The sequence below is a fragment of the Patiria miniata genome, unplaced genomic scaffold (genome assembly GCF_015706575.1).
Source record: "Patiria miniata isolate m_02_andy unplaced genomic scaffold, ASM1570657v1 HiC_scaffold_5, whole genome shotgun sequence".
Taxonomy (NCBI): domain Eukaryota; kingdom Metazoa; phylum Echinodermata; class Asteroidea; order Valvatida; family Asterinidae; genus Patiria; species Patiria miniata.
The window spans coordinates 33,717,525-33,744,291 of record NW_024037072.1 but is presented as its reverse complement, the minus strand read 5'-3'; the positions used below and the strand labels follow the sequence as shown (position 1 = coordinate 33,744,291).

Here is a 26,767-nt window from a genome sequence, read left to right as displayed (position 1 = left end):
AATAAAATACATATAATTAGGCCAGAAGAAGATACCCATTAAAATAGCATGCAAGACACACACACACACAAACACAATCAGAAGTAGGAACAGTATATTTGTTTATTTTTGTCTCCTCGATAGTTATTTTCTTTACCTCACTTTCTCAGTTATACACGATGATTGTGTGAAATCACAAGTACAAATTATGCAACCAGGTCAAATTTACATTCAGCGTTAAATATAACTATGCATCCATTTGGTTGTATGGCTACACAATATACAAAAATAAAGAAAAATTGAACTATTTTTTCTTCCCGCTAAGTCAAAAAACAATGCTCTGACAATTTGAGCAAAAAAAGCAATCTCTCATCCAGAAAATCTAGAAAAGAATCTTACCAAAAGAAACCTAAATCAAACTGAAATGTAAGCCTTTAAGTATCTTGACAGTTGAAGAAATTATTTTTCAAAGTACTCATTTACCAGTTACTACATTAACTTCCCCAAACACTTTACTTTTGTTTGTAGTTATTTAAAAGCTTATACTTTACTTCTTTAATTTGAACAAATATTAACAAAAAGATTGCAGAACGTAATGTATATTTTTTATATTGCAATTAATTTCACATAACCAAAAACTGGAGGGCTGTTTTGGTCTGAATGTCCAATGCATTTACCCTGGGGGAAAAAAAGTTACATCTTAAGCTTTAATATGTACATGTATGCTTGTGTGCTTTGGAATGTGTTCCCCGACATAAATGTCCTGGGCCTTTTTCACAAATCTCACTTTTTTTTAATATCAAAAGACATGTATGGATTATACAGCAGTACGTTCTGCTTGGTGGATAAGGAGGATATTGTACCTGTTTGAACTTTTTGAATTTTGAGCATATATGAAGACAAATTTGAGCATATATGAAGACAAATTTGAGCCTTTGTTATAAGCCGTTTTATCCGTGGGGACCACAATGGGAAGGCACTAAACCTTTTTTTATATTTATCCAAAACCTGTGTCTAATGAAAACCTGGATTTATTTGGTTTTTGTTTTGTTTTTGATGAAGTCAGGGTTTATGTCAACATCACTTTACATGTCCCATTTCTGTGATAATTAAAAAACAAACAAATGTTGCAATACAAACTAATGTTTATGGGTAAGGTTGACAAGATGAAAAAAGGGGGGTCAATGGCGGCCACTCCCCTCAAAAATCATGAAAAAGTGTAAATTGTTTCAAGATATTCCTAAACTACAGCATTTTCGTGGTATATGGTAAAAAACAGCGCTGAAAATATAGCCTAAATTAAGAAATGGCAATGGTTTAAAGGGAATATACAGCATTTGCTTTTGCTGTAATTTTCAGAAACGGATGGATTGGGGGGGATTAATATTTATAGCAAATATTGTTACACTGACTTGCTTGAAATTTTGTGATGGGTAAATTCTGGAAAAATCTAGAAAATGTTTTTTTTAGTCTGGTTCCCTGACACCACTTGAATTGGAATGAAGCAATTTATAGACGTCAGGGAATTATAAGGTCAGGGAACCAGTCTAGAAAGCTTGTATAGATGTGTTATCAATTGCAAACACAATTCAGACAAACTAAATATGGAAAATTTGGGGCACTACTTGAAAAAAGCCAGTGTTTTTCCAAATTTGGTCGGCCAACCCGTTGGAAATTGACACAAAAATATCACTTTTCTTGAAAATATCAGCACACAAGGTGCCATTATTTTACAGGATGACTTAGACTGTCGTTCACCAACAGTCTAGTAAGGTTTTTCATAATAATTTGGCAGTTTTGTTTTTTTATGTTTGCAAATGTTGTATACCCTGTATTCCCTTTAAAGAAAGATGGTCAAACACCAGTTTGTTCATACGCAAGTCTATGAGGTATGGCCAACACATGCAGCACTGCATGCACAAAGAACTGCAATAATTTGAATTAGGTCTTCATGACTGCCATAGAAGTGGACAAACTAGTTTTTGGCCACTTTTCTGTAAATGCCAACTACATGTATTTCTTAACTTGAGCTGTCTTTTCAAAGCCGTTTTCACAATATATGACCAAGATCTTTTAGTTTTGGAATATCTTAAAACAATGTCAACATGTCTCTTCAATTTTAAGAAATTTGCCTCTGAAAAAGAATACAGTTTTTTTGGACTATCTACAGTGGCTGACCATCTTGACAACTGAACTTATAAAATACCACCTTTATGGGAAAGTTCCATGAATACCAAAAATATAAATAGTGTCAAACTTTCTTTCTTTATTTCCTCAAGTTAAATTATTAAAAAAATAATCATTTCTAACTTAATGTTCTGCATTTGTCTTATTCTCACCGAGCTGGCAAATTTAATGTGACTTGCTCTTGAATAAAACAAAGGATGCATATTGCAATATGGTCGGTCCCTTTCAGCGATTTTTTTAATCATAAATTAAATTAGAGAAAATGAAATCAAATCACAGATCAACAAACTTTCAAATGTCTTTTTGATTTCTCTCAATCAGTTTTCATGGTATGCTAACAAGAATGACGAATGAAATGTCGCAAGAAATCCAAGAATCTTGGCAACTTTGTTAATCTACTAATGAAAATGGCACTGGCTTGATTTTCTTATTGCCACCGGCCGTGCTTTTTGCAAGCATTATCTGCTGTAGTGCTTTGTTGACGACTCCCTTCTTTCCGAATTTCCTCTGGTGAAGCAGTGCTTGGGTCTTGAATTTCTCAGCGTCGTCTGGTTGTAGGCCATCGTACAATTCCATCAAGTGATTGTGCATGTGTTGGTTCACCTAAAGGACAAAGAGAAGAACATATCAATAAACTATTGGACCTTTTTGTTTGAGCAGCTTCTTTACTATCTCTTAACCAGTTCGCGCCGGAGGCCGCGTATACACGCAACAGTTTTGCAGTATTCGGAATGGATGACAGATAAACACGCAGGGAGCGAGGCCGGAAATATCTGTCAGCGACCCGCTCGCAGCGAGCGAGGCCGGAAATATGAACGTGCTGCCCGAGGGTGATGGCTTCAACCCGCCTCGCTTGAGGTCGAATGAAAAGTAATCCCGCGCCTCGATCTGTTCTTGTCAAAATAATCCCGGCATAAACTGGTTAAGCTAGTTTTCAGCAATATGTGATGCAACAGCAAGTATTTGCCTTGAGAAATTACAACAAAAGATAACACAGCCAATTTCTACTGTAAAATGTTAACCATAATAAACTTCACAGAGCCGATTGGGCCAGACTCATATGCTGCTGTGAGGGGATCGCCAAACCTCCTCCACAGCGAGTCTGTTACCTTCCCAGCATTGAATAATGCCGGCACCCATTTAACACCTGGGTTGAGAGGAGTAATTGAGGTAAAGCGCCTTACTCAAGGGCACAACACGCATGGCCACGGCGGGGCTGGAACCCACAACCTCACGATCACGAATCCTTTGGGTAGGCATACCTGAAATCTGTTGAAGTTGGTGAGCATGATTCCGCACTTTCCCCAGAGGCACTTCTTGCCAGCAATCGGAACTACGTGGTTGTGCCATAGGTGTGCATAGATCTTATGGTGGACAGACTTCTTAGTGGTGCAGCCCTTCCACTGAGCACATGCAAAAGAAAACAATGGACTAAAGAATAAATACAAACCGTAGATGACACATTGCACAATAAATACAATTCTGAGAGAGCACTGTATAGTATACAAATATTGAGTGGCTCAGAGTGAAATGGGAGGAGTATTGTCGCAAGGTAAAATCTGGACTTTTCCATTTCACAAGGTGAAGCCGAGTAAACTGAAAAAGTCCAGATTTTACCGAGCAGTAACATTCCTCCCATTTCACAATTTAAAGCAACTCAATGTTTTATATAACTGACATCTAGATCCTTGTCATATGATATATTTGAACTTTTATTTCAATACAAAATTGGTGGAAAATGTGTTTCTCTCTTCCAAACCACCCCTTTATGAAATTGTTTGAACCCAACGCTGTAGCGCTGGCTCTTTGGAACAATACGCGCCACACGCAACGCTGAACGCGCACACCAGCATGTGTTTGCACACAAATACCGCGTCATGGAACAAGAATGATCCTAACTGTTGAATAGTATTTCCCATTCACCATGGGCGAATGGGACTTTTTGAGCCCCGGCGTGAATGGCAGTAATATAAACAAATGTCATGTGATGTGAGTTCCACCAATCAAATGACTTTCAATGGACCTTAATTAACTCCCTAGGCATTTTTGCTAGGAAGCAACCTCAATCCTGCAAAATCCTCCAACTGCCTCCATCAAAAATTGCATACAGACTCAATACTTCAAAATTCCCTCTTATTTCCTGAATGCGGTCCTTGGAGGGGTGACCACTGCCTCAATCCTGCCAAATCCTCCAGCAATCACTGTCAGTAAGTTCAGGCAGAGCCATCCTGGAGCAGTGCGGAGGATTTCAAGTATAATCCAGGCCTTAATTTATGCACTGCTGAGCATAAACAACACATGGTCCGGCCCAAGACCTTAACACACTGCATCCTCCAAAATTGGCTATACGTTTTTGCCATGTGGCCTCAATCCTACAAAACCTCTACTTTGCAAAGAGGATTTTGGAGGATTTGGGCAGATCAGGGTTAATCCAAGTGGGAACACACGGAAGAATAATAACGGAAGAATAATCAGAATTGAATATTAACTCACAATAATTTTGGACAAAAGTAAGTCCAATGCGATTGCATCCAGAATACCATGAGATGCATGTCTCCCTAAACATATTGCGTAGTGGTTTTTTTGAAATTTAATCTAAGGTCAATGATCATCCAAAATGAAATGGACCATGTGGGGCGCATAAGAGTCACTTTTTTTGGCAGTATAAAAGTATTCATTATTAAACAGTTACAAATAGTTGTGCATCATTTAAAAGATAAAATAGTTATTGCACACAACAATGTAATACCCCACCTACCTTACACATAACTCGCACTTTCTTGGACTTCTTCTTTTTCTTCCTGGCATTTCCTGGACGTGTCGATGCTTGCATAGAGATGGCTTGCACTGTGCCATCAGAACACCCAATGTACAACTACAAGTTGAAAGAACAAAAATATGCCTGAAAACTAGTATTTTGCAATATATGGGAGTGCACTCAACTAATGGTTGGAAGTCCATTATTAAATTGGTAAACGTTAATCAAAACTTTCAGGTATTGTTTTTAATTTGTATGTTTAGCTTTTACAAAGGTTCTCGCCTACTCAGGAAGTCAGAACAAGTGATTTTGGAAAACTTGTGATGAGCCCCCACCCAAGGATCACTCCATCCAAGTGACACTAAAATCCATCAAATTCTGTCGACAAAGAAACATTTGAAGCATATTTGCACAATGACCTCTAATGACCCCTGCATGACCTTTGACCTAAGTAATCCAATGAAGAATTGTGTCTTCCCACCCAAGGGTCACTGCATCCAAGTTTCATCAAAATCCATGAAAGCATGTAGAAGTTATACTTTTTTTTCAAAAACTGAACTGAAACTTAACATACATGTATACGGGTCTACGGTCATACAGAATTTAGGAATGGTCTCCAAAACTTCGTTTAGGCGAAAAAGCTTTACTTATAAAGTTTTCCTATCACCACAACAACAAAGTACTGAATTTTCCCTTGACACAGCTGAGAGAATCTGAAATCTGTAAGACTGTAGCTATTTGCGTAGTTAATTTCAAATGACTACAAGAAACATACGACTACAGATTGACACTCACCGTCTGGTTATGGTGCGTCATGCACTGAATCTTCTGAGGAAATGACGCAATTATTCTCCGGAGACCACCCTTGATCAGTAAACAAGAGAGAAGGGAGACCAATACAACTAGTCATTGGAAGACTCACCAGACTAATGCCGAGCAAAAAATATAATTGTAGTTTCTCGTATGGCCTTTTTGAAAAAGTGTCAATGTTCGAATATTCAAATATAATTGAATACTCAATTATTCCAAAAAAGCAGGTATATGCATCTCACGAATTGAAGTAGATGCTCAATGTGAGATTTGCAACAGATTTTAGTTAAAAGTTAATTTGCTTGTAAATGAATATCACACAAAATAATAAATCCTCAAAGCAATAATCATTTTAAACATGCTTTTTGAATGTCATTGATGTGAATTGAAATTAGCATTGATGCTAAGGGCCTTGTTGCTCTATAATTGATGCAGATTGAAAAAAGAAAACAATGTCTTCAATATCAGTCAAGGCGTTCCCAAAGCCTTAATTTTTTTATGCTGATTCTGTCATTACACCTAATGAAATGAGTTTGTTTCTGCATTCAATAGGGGACGTTGAACAATAGAGGACAATAGGGTCCCCAATTCCTGATGGTCAACAATAAACCATTTGTGACTGACCTATACCCTTTGGAATTTAAATTTGAAAAACATCTGGTACACTGACTTGCTCAGAATGCTTGGCACATTTTAACTTTGAATTCTCCCGACCAAAGACACTGTTGCTAATCACATGATTCGGGGCAAGCTCCTGCATAGTTACGAAGAGACACTCGGCACCAATACATTGTTCACAATGGGTGAGAATGGCACAAAGACACCAGACCATGCCGGAGCTGGGGGTTGCTAGCATAAGGCTTGCCCCGAATCACGTGATATAGTAACAGTCTCTTTGGTCGGGAGAATGCAAAGTTAAAATGTGCAAAGCATTGGATTAAGTCAGCGTTGCAGATTTTATTCAAATTTCACTCGCAAATGGCTTATTGACGATCGTGTACAAGACATATGGGGGGTCTTCCTAAAAGTTAGAGTACAAACAAAAGAGGGCAAATAGGGGGTCCTCGATTGCAGGCAAAACATACACTTGGGTGCGTACATGACCCCAAACCACACACAAGCCAACAGTGTCCTCTGACCACCTGCGTGAACTGCGTGACTGAGGTGACTGACTGATTGAGCGACTGGCTGCATGACTGATTGAGTCACTAATGTCCCGAACTGAAACTGTTTTGGGTACAGCTAATTGTGATGTTTATTTATCGCGGCCCACTTACTGTGTGGGCTATGTGGCGTATCTTCCCATCCAGGCTGACACTGAGAAGACTTCCTTCAAATACGCTCAGGCCGGTCACGGAACTGCCGTGGCCGCCAATCTTGCGAAGGTGCTCACCAGTCTAGAGAAAAATAAGCATGAAAATAATATAGGCCAGTTTGGCAGTCCAATTACACATACATGTACATGAGGCATTCTGGTGAAATGAGACAGAACTGGGCAGAGGTCGAAATGAGGGTTTGCGGGTATTAGGAAACAGAATAAGATTCTCTTCATTCTCGGACATTCCGTTGACAAGTTATGGCTGTCTAAAGCTCGCATTTGTCGACACGTCAACAAAATAAAATACTGAGAAAAAGGTCTTTAAGGTTTTGACTGTTTTGTCGTGAAAATGAAAGTTACCAATTGTTTTTCCTGAAAAATACATTTATTCCAAAATTTTCTATACTCATGAAAATGAATGAGACTGCCGCAAACTGCTTTTTGACAGGATTGACCTGAAATATGCAAATCTAAAAAATAAGGCTGCTGACGTTCCGATCTTAACAACATCGTCTTCAGAGGCAAAATTTATATACTCTTTTTATTAAATGTGTGCAGTAGACATATCAAAAATGACAAATACCAATAAATTTGAAAATCAAAAAAATTTGCCTCCATTTTTGCCAGTGAAGTACCTGTACCCATCCTAGATCCCCAAGCAAAATATCTATTTGCTGCTCTCCACGTTGCGCATTGTATGGAAAAATAGCATCATTTATCCAAGACCTTCTTGCGTTATTCCGCTACACTGACTTCCTTAAAGATATAGTCCATCATTTGTAATTTGTGCATTTTGTTCGTTTGAAGCAACAAAAGTGTTCAAAATCTAATGAAGGATACTGAACAACTAACCTGATGAAGTTTCAGCTCAGCTTCAGCTGTATATTCCGAGAAAAACAGCATTCTAGGATCTCAATTTCAAATCAAAAGTTGCTGAATCATGTTTTGAATTACAGCTATACGCAATGTCACGCACTGATCCGACGAATTATAGCAACCGCGCGCGCCTGTGTGTCGTGCCAATGCTTGCGCGCGCTGCGCCGAATAACAAAACGAACTACTAATTTAAATTTTCCTACGGTGCGTCTTAAGACGCACCGTTGGAAAGGCCTTCTTTCGTTGATTACTTCAAAATGATAGCTTGCCAGAAAGATTAATTTCACAGGGAGTTTAGTCCACTTACTATCTTTCAACCAAGTATGTTTTTCAACAATAATACGCCAGTTACTTTTTCGGATGGCTGCAAATGATGGACTATAGCTTTAATGCAAAAAAAAAAAGTTGCCATCAAAAAGGAAAAGTTAAACACCCACCTTAAAATCATGAACCATGATTGTTTTGTCTGCGGACCCACTGTAGAGTAACTGCTGAAATATCTGCAAAGGGAAACAGGATGGAAATATAATCAGTATATGTATTTAGAATTGTAATGAAAAAGGCATTGACCCTTCAGCACCTGGACTACATTGTATTACAATGTATCTATTTCCTGATGTATCCATAAAACCATCCAGAGTTGGGACAGTGGTATTAGGGACGAATAGGTTAATCCTATGAACACGGAGTGTATGTGTGCACTCAACATGAGTCGTTCCATAAATCTGGGGTCCAAAAGTGTGACACTTTGTGTGTGTCCCTGTCACGCCTGACCTGTGTGATTTGCCATGCAAGTATCAATAAAATTGACTTCCCAGTATTTTGTATTTGTTTGGTAGGTACTTTGCTTAAAGCTACAGTCCATCATTTGTAATTTGTGCATTTTGTTCGTTTGAAGCAACAAAAGTGTTCAAAATCTAAGAAGGATACTGAGCAACTAACCTGATGAAGTTTCAGCTAAGCTTCAGCTGTACATTCCGAGAAAAACAGCATTCTAAGATCTCAATTTCAAATCAAAAGTTGCTGAATCATGTTTTGAATTGTTTTGAATTGCAACTATACGCGACGTCGCGCACTGATCCGACGAATTATAACAACCGCGCGCGCGTGTGCGTCGTTCGAATACTTGTGCGCGCTGCGCTGAATAACAAAACGAACTACTAATTTAAATTTTCCAACGGTGCTTCTTAAGAATCACCGTTGGAAATGCCTTCTTTCGTTGATTACTTCAAAATGACAGCTTCCCAGAAAGAATAATTTCACAGGGAGTTTAGTCTCCTTACTATCTTTCAACCAAGTTAGTTTTTCAACAATAATTACGCCAGTTACTTTTCGGATGGCTGCAAATGATGGACTCTACCTTTAATCACTCTTGGAGATAGAGGCCATTCAAGGGAATGTTCATCATTGGCTTTTGCTGTAATTTTCAGAAATGAACTATTTGAGGGGTTAGTATAATAGATCAAATATTGTTACACTGACATGTTTGAAGTATTGTGTTCGAAAATGCTGGAAAAACTAAGAAAAACAAAAAAGTTCAAGTAGTCTGGTTCCCTGACTCCACTTAAAATAAAATGGATCAATTTAAAAATGCCGGAAAATTGTAAGGTAACGGAACCAGTCTAGCTGGCCTGCACTTGTTCATGAAAATGTAACCAATAGCAAACAAAATTTGGACTGAAAAAAGTGTAAAGTTGGAGCAGTAGTTGAAAAATAGTTAGGTTTTTCCAACGGTGGTCGGCCGACCACCGTTGGAAATGTATACAAAAATACAATTTTCTTGAAAATGACTTCACACCAGGTGCCATAATTTTACAGGATGCTTTAGACTGTCATTTACCAACATCCTAGTAAGGTATTTCGTAAAAACTTGGTAGTTTTATTTTTCGATGTTTGCAAATGTTGTATATTCCCTTTAAATAATGTGTCCTGAATTGACAAAATCTTACACAGATGTGTACAGGACACAAACAATTGGGCCCCAAATTTACGGAACGACCAACATGTCCTCCTCTTGTGAGTATGCCGCCCTCTTGTGAGTATGCCGCCCTTCACATTATAATTCCTGTAGTACATAGTTGAAATTTTGGAGGACCCGTCTCAACATTGTGGGCAGATTTCCAAGGATTTCCCGACACATTTCAGATTATTTGCTTATTTTAACCCTCCTGCTGTTTGAACAGTCACAGACAGTCAAAAAAAAATCAATCCTCTTCCCTGCCATGCCTTTTACACAGGCTAGTCGCCAACAGTCAGATCATATTTCGAGCAAGCACTGTGACTAGTCAAATTCAGTCAACAGACAAACGCAGACAAGTGGTTGGCACAGCTGGCTTATCAATCATCTAGTCAAAGCATATCTGTATCAAGTTACATAAACAGTCACAGCCAGTCAATCCTACTTTATGTAGACTGGGAGCTCTTAACTGTTGAAAACAGTCACTTGATTGATTTTGACTAAAAGGACAACTTTTGCACAGAATGTATGCTTGCATAGGATAGTTAAACCCTCAATATTTCAAGTCACAAACGTACACTCTTGTTTTACTATAACACTCTCCCATGGACTAATACGAGCCTACTACAGAGGACCGTTTTGAACAAAAGACCCAACGACCGAGGACTGAATGGATCCTTTCTTCTCCCTTTGTGTGTCTGTCCTCGGGGGTTATGTAAAACACGTACATGCAGTGAAGAATGGAACAGTTTGCTGAGAGTCTGCATTAGATGATTGCAACATTCAGTTGTGTAAACAAGCGTGACATTATCAATACAGAAAACTATCCACCCCTCTGACTAAATTTGATGTTACTCCACGTACCATCATGCACAAGATCGGGCCATTGTGTCCGTGCAGACTCTGTAGAAGTTTCCCGTTCAATGTGTCATGCACGCCAATGGTCCAATCTTCATAGCCAACCAGGACACACTTGCGAATTCGGCCCTTGACGGGGACTGGGTCGACCGGGATCATGGAGTTGATCTTGCATTCTGGCTTACAGGAAAGGTTCTTCTCTAAGCGTAATCTCTGTAATATGAAATGTAAAAGAGTCGTATTTTGATAATATGGGTGGATTTAACACTCTTTGTCCTACACGTTTTGACAAGGCACCTTATTAAACCTGTTGCATCCAGAATGCCTGCTTCATCAAAAAGAAAACATTGTATCTGCTGAATCCAACAAAATCTAACAGCAATGAGACAGATGCCTGCTTTAGTTCTCAATCTCAATAACCTTCCTTAATCCGCCAAAATCAACCAGGCGGGAGGATTTTGAAGGATTGAGGCTATATGCCATTTTAGTGCAAGATAATTTTGGAGGATGCATATTGTCAAGGTCTAAAGCTATACCTAGTTTTTTCTTTACTTATTTCTATGAACTTTTGCAATTGTTTCGTTTTTATTAATCATTATATTTGGTTGTTTCAGTTTGATGTATCGTCATATCTCACATATCCATAATTGCTTCAGAACCATCTGTGTTCTTGTCAATCTTTTCAGCAGATTAAAGTCCTGGATAGCTTACCTGCATATCAATGACATCGACTGTGCCGTTAGCCAGGCCTGCATACAACCAATGAACCCGAGCTGCCAGGCATGTCACGCGACTCTCACAAAAAAAGGAGATCTCACGGTCCAATGTCTACAAGCATCAAACGTTTATCATTAAGCTTCAATAAGAACATGTAACCTAAAGATCAACATAATTATTTCAAAGACAAAGAATCAGTTCAAGCAGCGTTGTATGCAATTTATCAGCTCTTTTACACACCTGTGATGGTATCAAAATTGCAAAAAAAAATTATGTTATGACTTGCCTCAATTTTGTGTGCGCAAGCCAGAGACTATAGAAAAAACATATTTGAAATATGAAATAAGATTTGAAATCACGAGACTTGCAAATATTAACTTAGTGTTCAAAAGGGCGGATCCAGGGGGGACCAACGGGGGCCACTGGGCCCCCTCTCCCCCCCCCCCCCAAAAAAACCCTAATTTTTTTAAAGTGACGTCGCAAAAAAGGCAGGCACTGCGTACACCACCATCTTTTACTCAACAAAAAATGGTTAAAGTGGTCAGAAATTGCCTCAGATCGCATTTGGGGCCCTTAAGCGGGCCCCTTGCCGTAATTTTTTGGGCCCAATTTTTGGGGGACCAAAAACTTTTCTGCCCCCCCAAAAAAAATTGTGTTCTGGATCCGCCCTTAAGTGTTCATAAAGTTTTAACCCTAACCCCCTAGAGTAATTTGGCTTGAAACCCTGCTGAACGCAGCAACATGCAACACTTGTCATAATTACAAGCCTGCCTAGAGTACCAAGATACATTAGGTCAAAAATCTCAAGACCAAACTGCCTCAAAGTCTGTGGCCACCAACTGCAGCAGAATACAACTGTGGCATTTTTCAATGGGACTAGCTCTCATTGTTTCAGAATTGGCTGTTAATGCACAGTGCTGATGACTCAATGCAGCAAGGTCCCACAGACTTTTACACCTGCAACACTGTGTAGCGTCTGGTAGGGTTAACGGTTAAAGGGCCCACACAATGTAATTTCTTTTAATGCAAACCTTGTAAATGCATCTTTGTGTCCCATTTAACCTAATGTTCAGTTTTTGTTTTAGCCATTGTCAAGGCTGTTTTGGTGCCTTTTCTGTTTTTATGCTAATGCTAATTTCAATACTCATGAGCAAACCTGAGATGTCATTCCAGGTAGAAACCTCAGTGTTACAGCTATTTCAGCACAAAAAGGTGCTAGAATTTTGGATATTTTGATGTCGTAAATGTTCTTTTATTTGGTGATTTGTTGTTATGTAAGTACATGGCAGTTAGCAACCTTTTCTCATGTTTTCAAAGAGCATATTTTCAGTTCACAATCTGAGCAGGAAGCACCTAAACTGAACAGTGTCATCCTGAAATGACATCACAGCAACCGCGCCCTTAGTTGTCCGGAAAAGCATGAGAAATTTTAAATGTTTAAAGAATTGCACTTTTCAATAAAATTAATAAAAAAAAGGATGTCAACTAGTTTTCATACATTTAAGAGGAGTAGAAGTTGCACAAAATGTGTTCCTAAGAAAAACTCATCACATGAACCCTTTAAGATTAAATTTAGTTATGACACAAACGTAACACAAAGAATATGCAATCGAAACTGTTAGTTTGTTACGCACCTCTGTGTTATACACACGAACACTGCGATCACTGGAGCCTGTACACACGTACTTGGAAGACCACATTTTAAGGCAGGTCACCTCCTTTGTATGATCACTCAGTACTTTTTTGCAGCTGAAATCCTGAAAAGAAGGGGCAAACGAAAGCGTTATGCTTTGATACCAGCATTTAAAGCTATAGTCCATCATTTGCAGCTATCCGAGAAGTAACTGGCGTAATATTGTTGAAAAACATACTTGGTTGAAAGACAGTAAGGGGACTAAACTCCCTGTGAAATTATTCTTTCTGGCAAGCTGTCATTTTGAAGTAATCAAGAAAGATGGCCTTTCCAACGGTACTTTAAATTCGTAGTTCGTTTTATTCGTCGAAGCGCGTGCAAGCATTGGCACAACCCACACGCACGCGCGGTTGCTATAATTCGTCGGATCAGTGCGCCACACACCGTAGCTGCAATCGGCTCAGTGAGAACGTCTCAGACGCTGAATTCAGGCCCAATTCAAAACATGATTCAGCAACTTTTGATTTGAAATCGAGATCCTAGAATGCTGTTTTTCTCGGACTATACAGCTGAAGCTGAGCTAAAACTTCATCATGTAAGTTGTTCAGTACCCTTCTTTAGATTTTGAGCACTTTTGTTGCTTCAAACGAACAAAATGCACAAATTACAAATGATGGACTATATCTTTAATGAAGGATCAAGTCAAGTAAATTCTCCACTTCCTATCTGAACATCTGATGGTATGTAAATGATAATTAAACCAAGGTTTAACTTTTCAATGACAATGTTTTTAGCTGCAGGTAGCAGCTCAAGAAATCATCATGTCTCTCCGTTAGTCCATATGTAAGCTCAAATGACAAAAGTAGCGCTGTCAGCATGTTGGCATTGGTCAAACATTTTAAAATGTCCATGGTGAACTCTTCGTCTGACCTACAGTTATGGGGTCAAAGGTCAAAGTAGGTCCAATTTCAAAGAAGCTCAAATGACGAAAGTAGCACTGTCAACATGTTGGCCTTGGTCAAACATTTTTAAAAATGTCAACGTGACCTCTTCATCTGACCTACAGCTGTGGGGTAAAGCTCAAAGGTGAACAAAGTTGTTGGCCCGCAGCTTCCGAGATCCGATCGAGCATGTTTAGTAACCAATTATGTTTTCTGAGATTCTACTGTAGTTACCCAAAGTTTAACCACTTTTTGGATTAAAATTTCCCTGTACACCAAATATCCTCCCTGGCTCCCCCTCCCCCCCCCCCCAAAAAACAAGTTTCTACCAGAAATGTCCAATATTTTTAGAATCTTTAAAATTAGTTGTGCTTCCCAAACAATCGAGTCTTGCCTAGAAAAGCCCAATTCCTCCTTCAAAACAAACCAAATGAAAAACACAAAAGATCCAAATCCCCGTTACTGTTGCAGAAGTCTCTTACATTAATATCAAAGACCCTTGCGGTGCAGTCGGCAGCCACAGTGTACAGTCTCTGCCTGGAGATGCATAGATGCATTCCCAGCACGGCACCGTCGTGGTTGGGAAACACACCGCACGGTGGCCAGGTCTGGGTGGACGAGCAGGGCTTCACGTCAGGTTTCTGTGGGGCTTGGGCTGGTGTGGCTCTTGCGTGAGAAGCAGTCGCTGGTCTGAGGGAAGATAAAACCAGAAAGTGGTACGCTTGAAATCAGAATTGTGGTCCAGTCCATCACAAGGTAAATCATGGTAAGTGCTTCTCAAGTAAGTTCATAAACAGGGGATCACCAATGAGGAATGCCAATGTCAGAGGCATGCCAATGTCACAGGTCATTGGGACTTAACTTGACCCTGAAGGACTTGTTAATGGACTTGTAATAATAATTTGGGAGGCTAATCATCCTTACTCGCAGCTGGTATGCTGAATTGCGAAGGACGCGGCTACAATGTGGTCGGGCCGCTGGCACGTAAAGGCGCCTATGGCTGCCAGTCACATCGACCCATATATGACCACGGAGCACAGCCTGAGATCGAAAGTGTTTGATTTTTCCGGAGGGAGGAAAACCTGAGGGCCCGGAGAAAAACCCTCGTGGCACAGGAGAGAACCAACGCACAACTCTACTCACATGTGATCCGCAGCCAGGATTCGAACCGTGGTCACCTTGGTGAGAGGCGAGCGCTTTACGCACAAGCCACCCATGCCACCCAATGAACTTAAAAAGATTTATCTTAAAAAGTAATGAACTTAAAAAGATTTATCTACAACTCTGTGATGAAAATAGTAAATATGGCTCAGCCTATAAAAACAAGAATGCAAAGAAGACTTTTCTTGTCTTAGTGTGGCCTAGGGGTTAGGGTTCGTGACTCATGATCAGAGGGTCAGGGTTTGAATCCAGCTGCTGACCATAATTGTGTGTCCTTGGGCAAGCCACTTCACCCCACTTGCATCTCTCCACCCAGGAGCATTAAATAGGGGTAACCTACGATGGACTGGCATGCCATCCAGGGGCAGCAGAAATATTCTCTGTCATTTCATGCCTCTGAAACCAGAGATAAACGGTGGCCTGATGGGCCATATCGGATCATGACAGACTTGACTCAGAACTACCCTGTCAAGACAACTAAGGTAATTTTGATGTGTTGCAGATGTGGAACAAATTCAAGACACATCATTCAGGGATTTTGTTTTAGATTTGGCAAAATCAATGAAAACAGAGCCTAGCAAACATTATTTGACAAATATGCTTGATACTACTTGAAAGTTGAAGCACAAAGACTTTGCCACTGGGTTCCTGTGTGGAGTTTGATGACGCACGCATGTTCCGAATCATTTAACCAACACTTGCTCACCTTGTTTTTGTGAAACTCTTACAAAGCGATGCTGAAGAACCCTCACTGTCTGACGATATCTCAAACACGTCGTAACAGCCAGGCTCCGTGGTGCTTTGTGTTTGCACTCCTTCCACGCTTTTACAAAGTCCAGAGGGCCTGCTGCTTCCAAGACTGCACCCCGGTCTGCTTTCAGAACCAGTTTCGTCTCGTAACTCCTGGGGTGTTTTTTCCACTTTGATCCATGTTACTTTGCTGCGATATTGCGTGTCGATCATGTTGTGAAGCTTCACTTCCTTCACCCAATTCTTGTAGGGGGAGTAGATTTCTTTGGGAGCATTCATGGACGACTCGATTGAAGCAACGTCTGAGTTTGCTAGATTCGAGGTTGAAGCACTGGCTGTGGCAACATGGGTTGCTTGAGTGGAATCAGGCACAGCCTGAGTTGTTGGCTTCCGTCTAACGCTTTTAGATCCTGTCAAATTAGGCGTCTTCGACACTTTGCCTGTCTTTGCTTTCTTGGTGACAGCTGCATTTGTCGCATTTTTCAGGCTTCTCTTGCTCGCCTTGGATGCCTTCCCAACCCCTCCTTGTTGGTTAGCTGGTTCTGGTGTCAGCGTCCCCGGACCTGGCTGTGTTCTTGGCATGTTAGGGGAACTTGAATCCAAACTGTCCACGCTTGGGAACGTCAGCAACGGCCCCAGAGCCAATTCGGAGGACAGAGGACAGTTAAGTAAGCTGGTTGGGTCACAGTCCACGAATGTCAAATTTGGCACTGCACCTCCCTGAAATGAAGACAGGGTTGTGTTACCTTGGGACACCGTGGCATTTGGAAGCCAAGCTGGAAAGTTTCCGAGGGGATCTTGTGTTATCTGACTGGTATTGGTGCTGGTGGTTGTTGAGGAAGTTACCGCTGATGCAGAGCATGGTTTAGCCTCTTGAAGAAGTTGTAGACGTCTTGTTCTGATGCCTAACACCTCCATTGAGATCTGTTAAAAAAAAAAATAAAAATATGACTACAGATGATATTTGACATGAGCCTAAACCTGCTTAACCCTGCTTAACCCTGCGCTAGCCGGCATTCCAAATCACCGGCAGGCACTTGGGGTGAAAATGACGCTTGCCGGCCGGCACAAATTTTGCTGCCTTACATGGGCGATTTTGAAGTTTTGACAGAGAAAATAGGCTTAGAAAATTCACCGAAACAGTATTGTCTCACTTTCCTCCATTTTTTTTTTTAACATATCTTTTTACATCAAAAATCGTCGTTTGCCTACTTACATTCGCTATTTTTTAAAAAGAAACCACCATTTTACAAGTTCCCTTCGCAATTCACTGCTGCGGTGATGAAAACATGTGCAAATTAAATGCATGCTTGCAATGCTGCTGTACTGGTTTCCGCCGCGCCGCGTCGCGCACTAAAAGGGCAAAAGAAGGCATGATGGAAAGGCGGCAACCAGTCTATGCATATGGCCAACATAACACAGCGTAACCACGCGTCCCACTAGGGGGGTAACACACTGAGTATACAGTGTTTATACATGTACATCGGTGAAGGGCAAAACCTAATATTGATTAGCCATTGCTGAACCGGCACAGACTAAACGGGTCCGAAACTCTCACCTTATTTTTCTGATCCTTGAGTTTCTTGTACTGCAGTTGCTTCTTTTGGATGAGTTCCTTGGTGGTCTTCATGCGGCGGTCCATCATGCTAAGCTTTTCGTGCAGCTTCTCCTCTTGGAGAGACAGCTCCAGCAAGACCTCTTGGAGATCAGAAGGCAGATCTTTTTGACTCATCCGGGTCTGTTTTGCGCGGGGTTTCCGCTGTGCTGGGGCTGTTATTGTAGGTGTCGTCTCAGCGTAGGGCTGTGCATTTTGAATAATTTAGTATTTGATTATTCCAGCTTAGACTTGATGGAATATTCACAAAAACGCTCATCAAGTTTAACATGTGCAGGCTTAAACTGACTGCCGATTGGACTTTGCATGCGCCAGCACTTGTTGGCTATTGATAAAGAACTTATGGAAATAAAAACAAAAAAGACGGCAGCAGAATCGTTGATATTTGAACAGTTTTAAAGAAGAAATTCAGGCTAATTATTCCTACTGGAAGCCCTCAAATCATGCCCCAAAGTGGATTTCAACAAAAGTGTGCTATTTGACGTTACTGATTTCATAGGATGCACTTTGTCAAGGTCTTGGGCCGGACCTTGTGTTGTTTTTGCTCAGCCATGTATAAACATAGGCCTGGGTTATGCTTGAAATCCCCCGTACTGCTCCAGGATGTCACTGGCCAAGCCTCATCATATTGACAGTCACTGCCGCAGGACTCTGCAGGATTCAGACAGTGGTCACCCCTCCACGGACCATATTAGAGAAATATTAGAGGAATTTGCAGGATTGAGGCTATATGCTATTATTCCATAAGGCCAATTGGAGGATTTTGCAGGATTGAGGTATGTCCTAGCAAAAAGGCCTAGGGAGTTAGGGTTAAGAATGCGTGTGGCATGTGCGTGGGCATGGCAACACCGCAAAATCGGCTCCTTGTTTTGTTTGGCGAATTAAACTATACCCCTTGAGAATGTTTCTCAGCTGATTTCCTCTTAGCACAAAACTTTGCTCTTACATGTAGACAATATTTGCTGCTGAGTAACTCCAGGAAATCTGGCTCTGGACCCAATTTCATAGCTCAGCTAAAGACGAAATCTGCACCCATGATCATCAATCTGAACTTACGGAGCTAGCACAAAAGTTCTGCATTTACAATCGGACCACAGAAAGTTTTTAAAAGGGATGCAATCCAAAATTCCTCGCTAACCTCTGAAATACCCCAACTGCAGAAAAATTACCAAAGGTTTTTGAAAAGCACTTGTACTCATGGAAATGTACTCAACGACAACACTGGTGGCCGGCGCTGCGTGACCAATGCACAACAGCCAGTAGAATTTCACTGGTAAAAAGATCAAAAATACCTTGAGATCTTGTTTTGGAGTCATACTTATACGTGTTGTATACAGTGAAATCTCAATGAGTCAAACTCTGATAACTCAAAACAAGTGTTTAGTAAAAAAAAGAATCCATTGCCTTCAGTAGTATAACAATGATACACATCCCTGCTTATTCTCAAAACTCTGCTTAAGTCAAATTTTGAACCTGTTCCCTTGAGGTTTGACTTATATCAAGATTTCACTGTTATTCTATAAAACCTTCAACAGAGGGGGTTTAAGACTTACCACTACCACCTGATAATTCGGCATTGTGAGCATGTTGACTGTTGTCCCTGCTTGGCCTGGAGTTGTGCTTTCCTGTTCAGTTGGGGCACTCAGCACTGCAAAATCTTGCACATGTAAGGAATTATTCATATCCATAGGAAAGCTGCTGATTTGGCCTGAGCTAAGTACACTGTCGTATGTAAAAGGCTGGACCAGTGACGCATTCAACTGCCAAGTTGCAGTTGATGTGGGGACAGGGTTTTCTTCATTAGGTGCTCCATCAGTAATGTCGTTGGCGTGAGTATCTGGTTCAGTTTTGATGGTCAGATCCCGAGTCGGAGTCGAGAGTTGGTCTGGAACAGTTGTTTGGTCTTGTACTTCAGCTGCAACTTGCTCTTCTTGTTTTGGTGAGGTGGACCACAAGTGAAAAGTTGCTGGATTGGCGTAAGCTGAGATTAGTGACTTCAAAGGTTCTTTAGAATCCACTTTGGGATGCTCGGATGCAGATGAGGTAGACTGAATCAATGGCCGAACAGCTTCTTTGGAATCAACAAGTTCAAAATCTTGTACCCACTTACAAGTATCACCACTTTCGTTAACTTCAGTGTCTGGCTCAGTTTTGATGGTCACATCCGCGACTGGAGCCGACGGCTGCTCTGCGCCAGTTGGTTTGTCTTGTGTTTGGACAATGTGTCCAACAATCTCTCGCATCATTTCCGATGCGGATTGCCGTCTTTGTCTTAGCAAAGTAGACTGAGACAGAGGAGCTGCCGGTGCTTCAGAAGTGGTGAATGATTTCAAAGCCTCTTTGGAATTCTCTTCTTCATGTCCCGAAGCTGATGACGTTGAAAGATGACCCTTCTTTGATAAGGTAGACCGTATCAAAGCCTGAACAGCTTCCTTGGAATCTACATCTGCAGGATCTGGTGCTGACAATGAGGGAGACAGCTCTTGATGAAATATTGCAGTATTGCTCAGATTCTGTGCCTTCCCATCTTTTTGGGAGTTCACCTGCTCGTGTGCGGCTGAGTCCAACGATTGCTCCTGTTGAGCCATAGTACCTCTTGTGAAATTATCTTCTGAGAGCAGGGGCTTCAGATGCCCACTCTCCAGCAAAGATTCTAAGACCTGCATGGATACTACCGGGAGCTGCTGAGCTCCAAACCGGGCCCTCTCGCTGCCCTTCTTAGATGCCTGCACCAATCGCTGGAGCTCCTCAATCTGCTGCAGCTGGCGATCCCGGGACTTGGGCGAGTCCAGGAGTTTCATCAGCAGCTGCTGCACCATCCTGTCAGGGGACTCCACCACCTGGGCCTGATGGTGTTCACCAGCGTGGAGCCGGCTGCGGGCGGCCACCAGATTGGGACGTGGTCTTGGCCCTTGGCTCTTGACAAGCAGCTTGGTCAGTTCTCGCTGCAGACTGGGCGGTAGTTGGACTCTGGTGACACTGGGTTCTTCATCCACGCCATCTATAAGATCTGATTCTGGCTGGTCTTCAACAGTATTAGGACCAATGCTTGACAGATTCTTGATTGACTCCTTACCACCAGGAACAGAGTTTACTCTTGGGAGGTTTAGTCTGGTCACTTCGGGAGGCAATTTCAAGAGAGTTGGGGTACCTGGCACTGAATTTGATCTCTGTAGTACGTGTGTTTGTTTGCAGGCTTCCTTTGGCTTCTTTAATGCTGAAGCAGCCGAAGCATTTTTGGATCTTTCAGCTTTGTCCTGACAAGACATCTTGTCTTGCCCTGGCTTGCTAGTTCGTGAAGGACAACTAGCTGATCTTTCCCATTCTCTCTTTGCTGAGAAAGCACCGTCTGGTTGTGCAAGTGTTTGGGTAGCAGTTGGATTTGTGCCAGCTGATTGGTCGGGCTTGGCGCATGATATCTTTGTACTGTCACAAGTAGCTACTTTCTCTGGGGTAGCCTCTTTGGCTGCAGAGTGAACTTCGCGACAATCCAATGCTTGGCCTGATTTAGAGCTTGATGCCCTGGATGCTGCATTTGAATCTAGTTTATTGGCACCACGATGATTATCTCTATGCTTAACAGCTGACTGGGCTGGTTTAGAGCCAAACGCCGATTTACTGTTCACAGATGCTGTTGCGGCACGTGGTTCTCTGCCACTTCCAGTATTAGGGTTTGCCTTTGAGTCTTGGGCCTTGTTTTTGGCGGTTAGACTCGGGTTGACAGCAGATTTGCCTGAGGCAAGTTGAGTTTTCAACCCACCCACTGACTTGTTTGTGGGAGCATTAGGTCCTCCTTGGCCGCTCACAGGAGTCCATGTTCTGTTTCCAGCATAACTGCCCTTGCCGCCGTTCCCATGATTCAACTGTTGGGCCGAGTGTTGGGCTGAGGAGTGCTGGACATTAGGTTGAACGTTGAAGTTGTTGATTGGGTGATTAGGTTGTGACCACCGGGCCCACGTACGGTGCACATTTTGTCCTGGTTCTGGGATACAGAATATAGGTCTCTTGTTCTGGACTGAAATAAAAACAAAATAAAACAGGTTGCAGATGTAAAACTTCTCATTTAAAAAAATAAGGTCTACGAGTAATAAATACGAGTCTTTTCGAAAAAAATTAAAACTCAAAGTAATGCTGAGTGCGAAATTGACATTAACCCTAACCGAACTCAACCCATCAAAGTTCAACAGCAGGCTTTGATTAAATCTGTTGGGATAGGTACAGTACCCCTAAACTGATGGTCTTTTACACTGGGGTTGGCACACCTCCAGAAACTAAGTCCAACAGTGTGTGTGTACAATTTCCCATGTGGGCGTTGGAATTTGCCAGAATGGGTATGGTTCCCAGTAACTTAGGCTTGGGAGTTAGGGTTAATGACCTTTCACTTTGTTTGTCTGAACACCTTGTGAGCTGCACATGCATTGCTAAAACTCGTTATGCTACTTCTACTTTTTTTGTAGCAGTTTCCACTCTTTAGTTTATGGATTCACAGTCATTTATTTTATTTTTCGCTAATTCCCGCAGCAGGCTAGAGCAGAACGGTATACAAATATTTAGTGGCTCAGAGTGGAATGGGAGGAATATAATTGCAAGGTAAAATCTGGACATTTCACGAGGCAAAGCCCAGTAAAATGGACAAGTCCAGATTTTACCAAGCGATAATATTCCTCCCATTTCACAATTTAAAGCCACTCAATATTTGTTTTATATAGCTGACATATAGATCCTTGTCATATTTGATTTACAGTTAAAAGGAACTTCTAATTTAATGCAAAATTAACGGGAAATGTATTTATCTCTTCCAAACCACCCCTTTACGAAATGTTTGACCCCAATGCTGTAGCTACTGGCTCTTGGGAACAATACGCGCTATGCTCAATGCTCAACGCGCACACCAGCATGCATTTGCACACAAATACCGCACCATGGAACAAGGATGATCCTAACTGTTGAATAGTAAATAGCATTCACCATAGGCGAATGGCACTTTTTGAGCCCCGGCGTGAACAATAATGAATGTCACGTGATGCGAGTTCCACCAATCAAATGACAAGGATCTGTATGTCAGTTATAAAATAAAGTTTAACAAGTCAACCACTATTTGTTATATTGTAAATTGAAAACTTATAGGGCCTATGACATGCACTTTTATACTTGATAAAACTTTCTACTCCTCTTAAATGTATGGAAACAACTTGACATCACTTTTTGATTAATTTAATATTGTTGAAAAGTGCATTTCTTTAAACATTTAAAATTGTCTATGCTTTTTCAGGAAAAGTGAGGGCGCTATTGTTGTCATTTCAGGAAGACACTGTTCATTTGAGGTTTTTTCTGTTCAAATGGTAAAACCAAAATTTGCTCATTGAAAACATTTTGTGAGAAAAGTTTGCTTGTAGGCCTAAGGTCATGTCCTGTAACAACAACGAATCAACAAAGCAAAACAGCAAAATATCCAAAATTCTGGCATTTTTTGGTGCTGAAATAGCTGTAAACATTTAATTTTCTGCCTGAAATGACATTATACTTTTGCTCATGAATATGCAAATTTGCATTAGCAGACAAAACAAAAAGGCACCAAAATGACCTTCAAAATGGCAAAAATGAAAATTGAAAACAAGGTTAAATGGGACGCAGGGTGCATTTATAAGCAAAGCATTACAAAAAATTACATTACATTTTAAGTTAATTATTTTCCAACGAAACACCAACCTGCAGGGTTCTGAAGTCCAGGGTATCCATTATTAGGTGTATTTGTTTGTTGTCTTGCACTGCTCCTGTTGAAATGGAAAAAAACATTGAAATACTAAATGAAACTGATGACCTTAATGGTTCATCTCTAGACTGATCCAACGACCACAATGACCACGATTAAAAACCAATATTGACGTGATACAAATCTTGCATGTTGGTTGTATACAATAATGCATACAATACACTTTCAAATGGACTTTTGGCCACCTAAACCCTAACCCTCCAGGGGATTTTGGCTAGAACCCTGCCAAACGTAGCAACATGCAACACTTGACTAAGTGACAAGCCTGCCAAATGTAGCAAGGTCAATCAGGGGAAAAGCCTCCAGGCCACACTGCCTCAGAGTCCGTGGTCACCGCACGCAGCAGGATACAACTGTGGCATTGTTCAATGGGGCTTAGCTCTCATTGTTTCAGAGCTGGCCATTCATGCACTGGTGTTGGTAGCTGAATGCATTAAAGTGCACCAGTTCTTTTCCACCTGATGCACTGTGCTGCATATGCCAGGGTTTAGGGTTAAGGTATGAGATTATAGGAGAGCTTGTATTTTATAACAGGGCAGGTTTTAGCAAAGATTTTTCTGGGGACTTTAAAAGAAGTAAACAGAAAATTTTAAAAATGGTCTTTAAGGATTAAGTTTACAATTTCACAGAGAAAAGCCCATGGGAGTTTCAACATTTACCTTTGATTTGATGATTTGGAAGCCACTTCCAGTTGTTTCTGCTTCTTGCGTGCAGCGCTTGCATCTCTGTGTGTCTTGCTGATGAGATGCTTGGCGTACTCCGAGAGCGTGTCGCTCTGAGTCTTGCAGAGGCAGCAGATGTGAGTCTTTCCACTGCAAAGCCAAAGTATGAGCAAATATGAACTGGACATACTCAAGACTGGAGTGCTCTGAAACATGCAAAACTAAATCAGGCCAACTTTAGGCCAAAAAAAAAATATTCGGTCTCTGGTCAGACCAAAGTTCCGGAATTGACACGGGGACGCGGCTTTTTTTTTTTTTTTTTGGCTTTTTTTTTTCTTCTTCAAATTAAGCTTGGTTTGTACAGACAAGGTGGGGTACTATTTTGCTTTTTTGGTGTCCTCATGTACATTGATGTCCTCCATAATTTGCCTTGGTGCTCTCGATCATTTGCCTTGGTGCAATTTCCCATTCCTTGGTGCTCTTTGGTAAAAAAAATTGAGGAGGTGCGGCAATAGAGGGCGCTGTTGGAGCTACCGCGGAACGATTTTAATCATGACGCGCATGATTAAAATCGACGCGCGCGCTGACCAGAGACCGACTTATTTTTTTTTTGGCCTTACTCACTCTTTAGCCAGCAAATATCTCAAAAAATTCCATTGGGCAAAGAAAAGGTCCTCAGTATTTCACCAACCAAGTTTGCAGATTCAATTCAATTTTTAAAGGAGACATTTCATCAATATTTTGCACATGACAGGGAAGTTAAGTGATTTTAAACTGAGACTAAAGACTAGACTGGTACATGTCCAACCATGGCCCAACTATTTGAAAAGACTCACCTCTTCATTCAGTGTGAGTCATTAGTCTGGTGGCTGACTAGGGAGAAATATGTAGTAAATAGAGACTAGTTTCCCGTTCATGCCAAATGTTTCTTTTGGCACCGTTGCTTGATGCAGTACTGAAGCTGTGTTGGACTGATTGTTTCAGGTGCCAGTCTGTTGTTTTTGTATTGCAGGTTTTCATTTTCAATACCTTAAGTTTTGGGACTCTCATACACAGTATTGAGAGTCCCAAATTTTTGGACTACAATTAAACTAGCCCAAGTATTGGGCCCTACTTATCGCCTTTTTAACATTTAGACATAGTCTAGCGATAGTACGACATGGCTTTTCGCTTTGAAAATGGCGTCCGCACGGACGGTATTCGCGATGGAGCCCTCTTTTTTCGTCCAGATCCAAAGTAAACTTAGTACCTCCATCTTTATCACCGATCTCTACTCGTATCTCAGGTGGTGTACATGTATTTAGTAATTAGTAATACCGAGTCTGACATTCAACATGGGCCCTACTATCACCAGACCATGTCTAAATGTTAAAAAGACGAGAAAGAAGGGCCAAGTTACTCAGGCTACCATTAAACCAATGACAACTTAAAGAAATTAGTCATCAAAGTGCACTAAGACAGGTTACATCTTTAGGTTTCAACCGTGTTTTCTTTCTACGTACGTGCCATACTGAATCTCCAGCTGCTTGTGGTGTATCATGGACCAGAAATGCTCCTCAAACTGAGTCTGTGTGCTGTAATCCAGGTGGCACACTTCGCAGATAAAGCCTTCGCTGCTCATGACGGCCAAACCATCCGGAGCTTCACTCCTTGGGCTTCATGGGGAATTCTACATACAGACCCGTTTTGTCGCTCAGGCCTGGTTCTGAAAGGGAAAAGCGAAAATAAAAAAGATGGAAATCCACATTTAATTTGGTATACATTAAACAGGTATAAATTATCCTGTAAAAATACTGAAATCATTTCGGACAAACACTTTCATAAAGTTTCCTCTGAAAATAACTTGAACTAGACGTCACGAGGTAAGAAATGGGATTTTTTCCAGCTTTCATCCAGGCATGGAGTATTTTGTATTGCTCCATGCTCCAGGTAAGACATGTAAGAAGCTTGGAAAGATTCCCATATCTGGCCATCATTTTTCCCTTCAGTGACCTACATGTATCAGCCATCAGAAAGTGATAATATGTCCTAAAAAGTCAAATTTAGCAGGGAAATATTGAAGTATTTACTCTCGAGAAGGTTTCTAGCATCAAGAGGAAAAGCAACTTTACAGGGAACACAAATTTTCAGGAAATTTAGCATGTGGCTCATAACACGGAGGAAGTGCAGTATTTGTTACGGCAGTCGTAATGCAATGTTCAACTGCTATTGTTAAGGCACTGCAAAACCACCATAGCAATTCTATATCAACCTTCTGGTTCCCTGACGTAATAGTACTCAACGTCACGATCTTTGGCTGATGGAACCAGACTATCATTCAACTGAATGGTTCTTGGACTTAATTTCCTTTTTTTATAAAAATCCTTCAAAGCCACGGATTTACAAACAAGAAAATGGGAGAAAATGTTGCAACCTGATGCTGCTTTTTTCTTCATATTTCATCTCAATGAAGGTCAGTCATTGCAAAATTGATGATACCACATGTATCCGGGACTGAGAAACGTTTCCAATTTTGTTAGGAAATACTTAAAAATTCTCTTGACTCTCCATAGACTTTGTACACGACCGCTGAAGTGGCGTCAGGTTGCAACACTCTTTCCAGAAAATGAAAATTTGAAATCTATTACTTAGGCCTAAATCAAAAGAATGATTTGATTAAAAACATGAAGGTAAAGAAAATTAGGCCTACTAAAGGGAATGTGTTTGAAGTTTTGTGTTCGAAAATGCTGAAAAAACCAAGAAAAACAAAAATGTTCAAATAGTCTGGTTCCC

The 26,767-nt window shown here is 40.9% G+C and overlaps 1 protein-coding gene across 1 annotated transcript; it reads right to left on the bottom strand.

The window, feature by feature from the left end:
• Positions 1-84: 84 nt before the first annotated feature.
• Positions 85-25,700, bottom strand: LOC119740740. Its single transcript, XM_038216145.1, has 16 exons — positions 25,498-25,700; positions 23,993-24,145; positions 23,270-23,334; positions 19,114-21,575; positions 17,504-17,746; positions 15,902-16,869; positions 14,517-14,724; positions 13,095-13,217; positions 11,455-11,571; positions 10,750-10,956; positions 8,366-8,428; positions 7,012-7,131; positions 5,720-5,788; positions 4,925-5,041; positions 3,429-3,569; positions 85-2,769 (listed from the first exon to the last, which is right to left on the bottom strand). The coding sequence occupies exons 1-16, from the start codon at positions 25,614-25,616 to the stop codon at positions 2,557-2,559; spliced, it is 5,388 nt and encodes a 1,795-aa protein (XP_038072073.1). The 5' UTR covers positions 25,617-25,700; the 3' UTR covers positions 85-2,556.
• Positions 25,701-26,767: the final 1,067 nt, after the last annotated feature.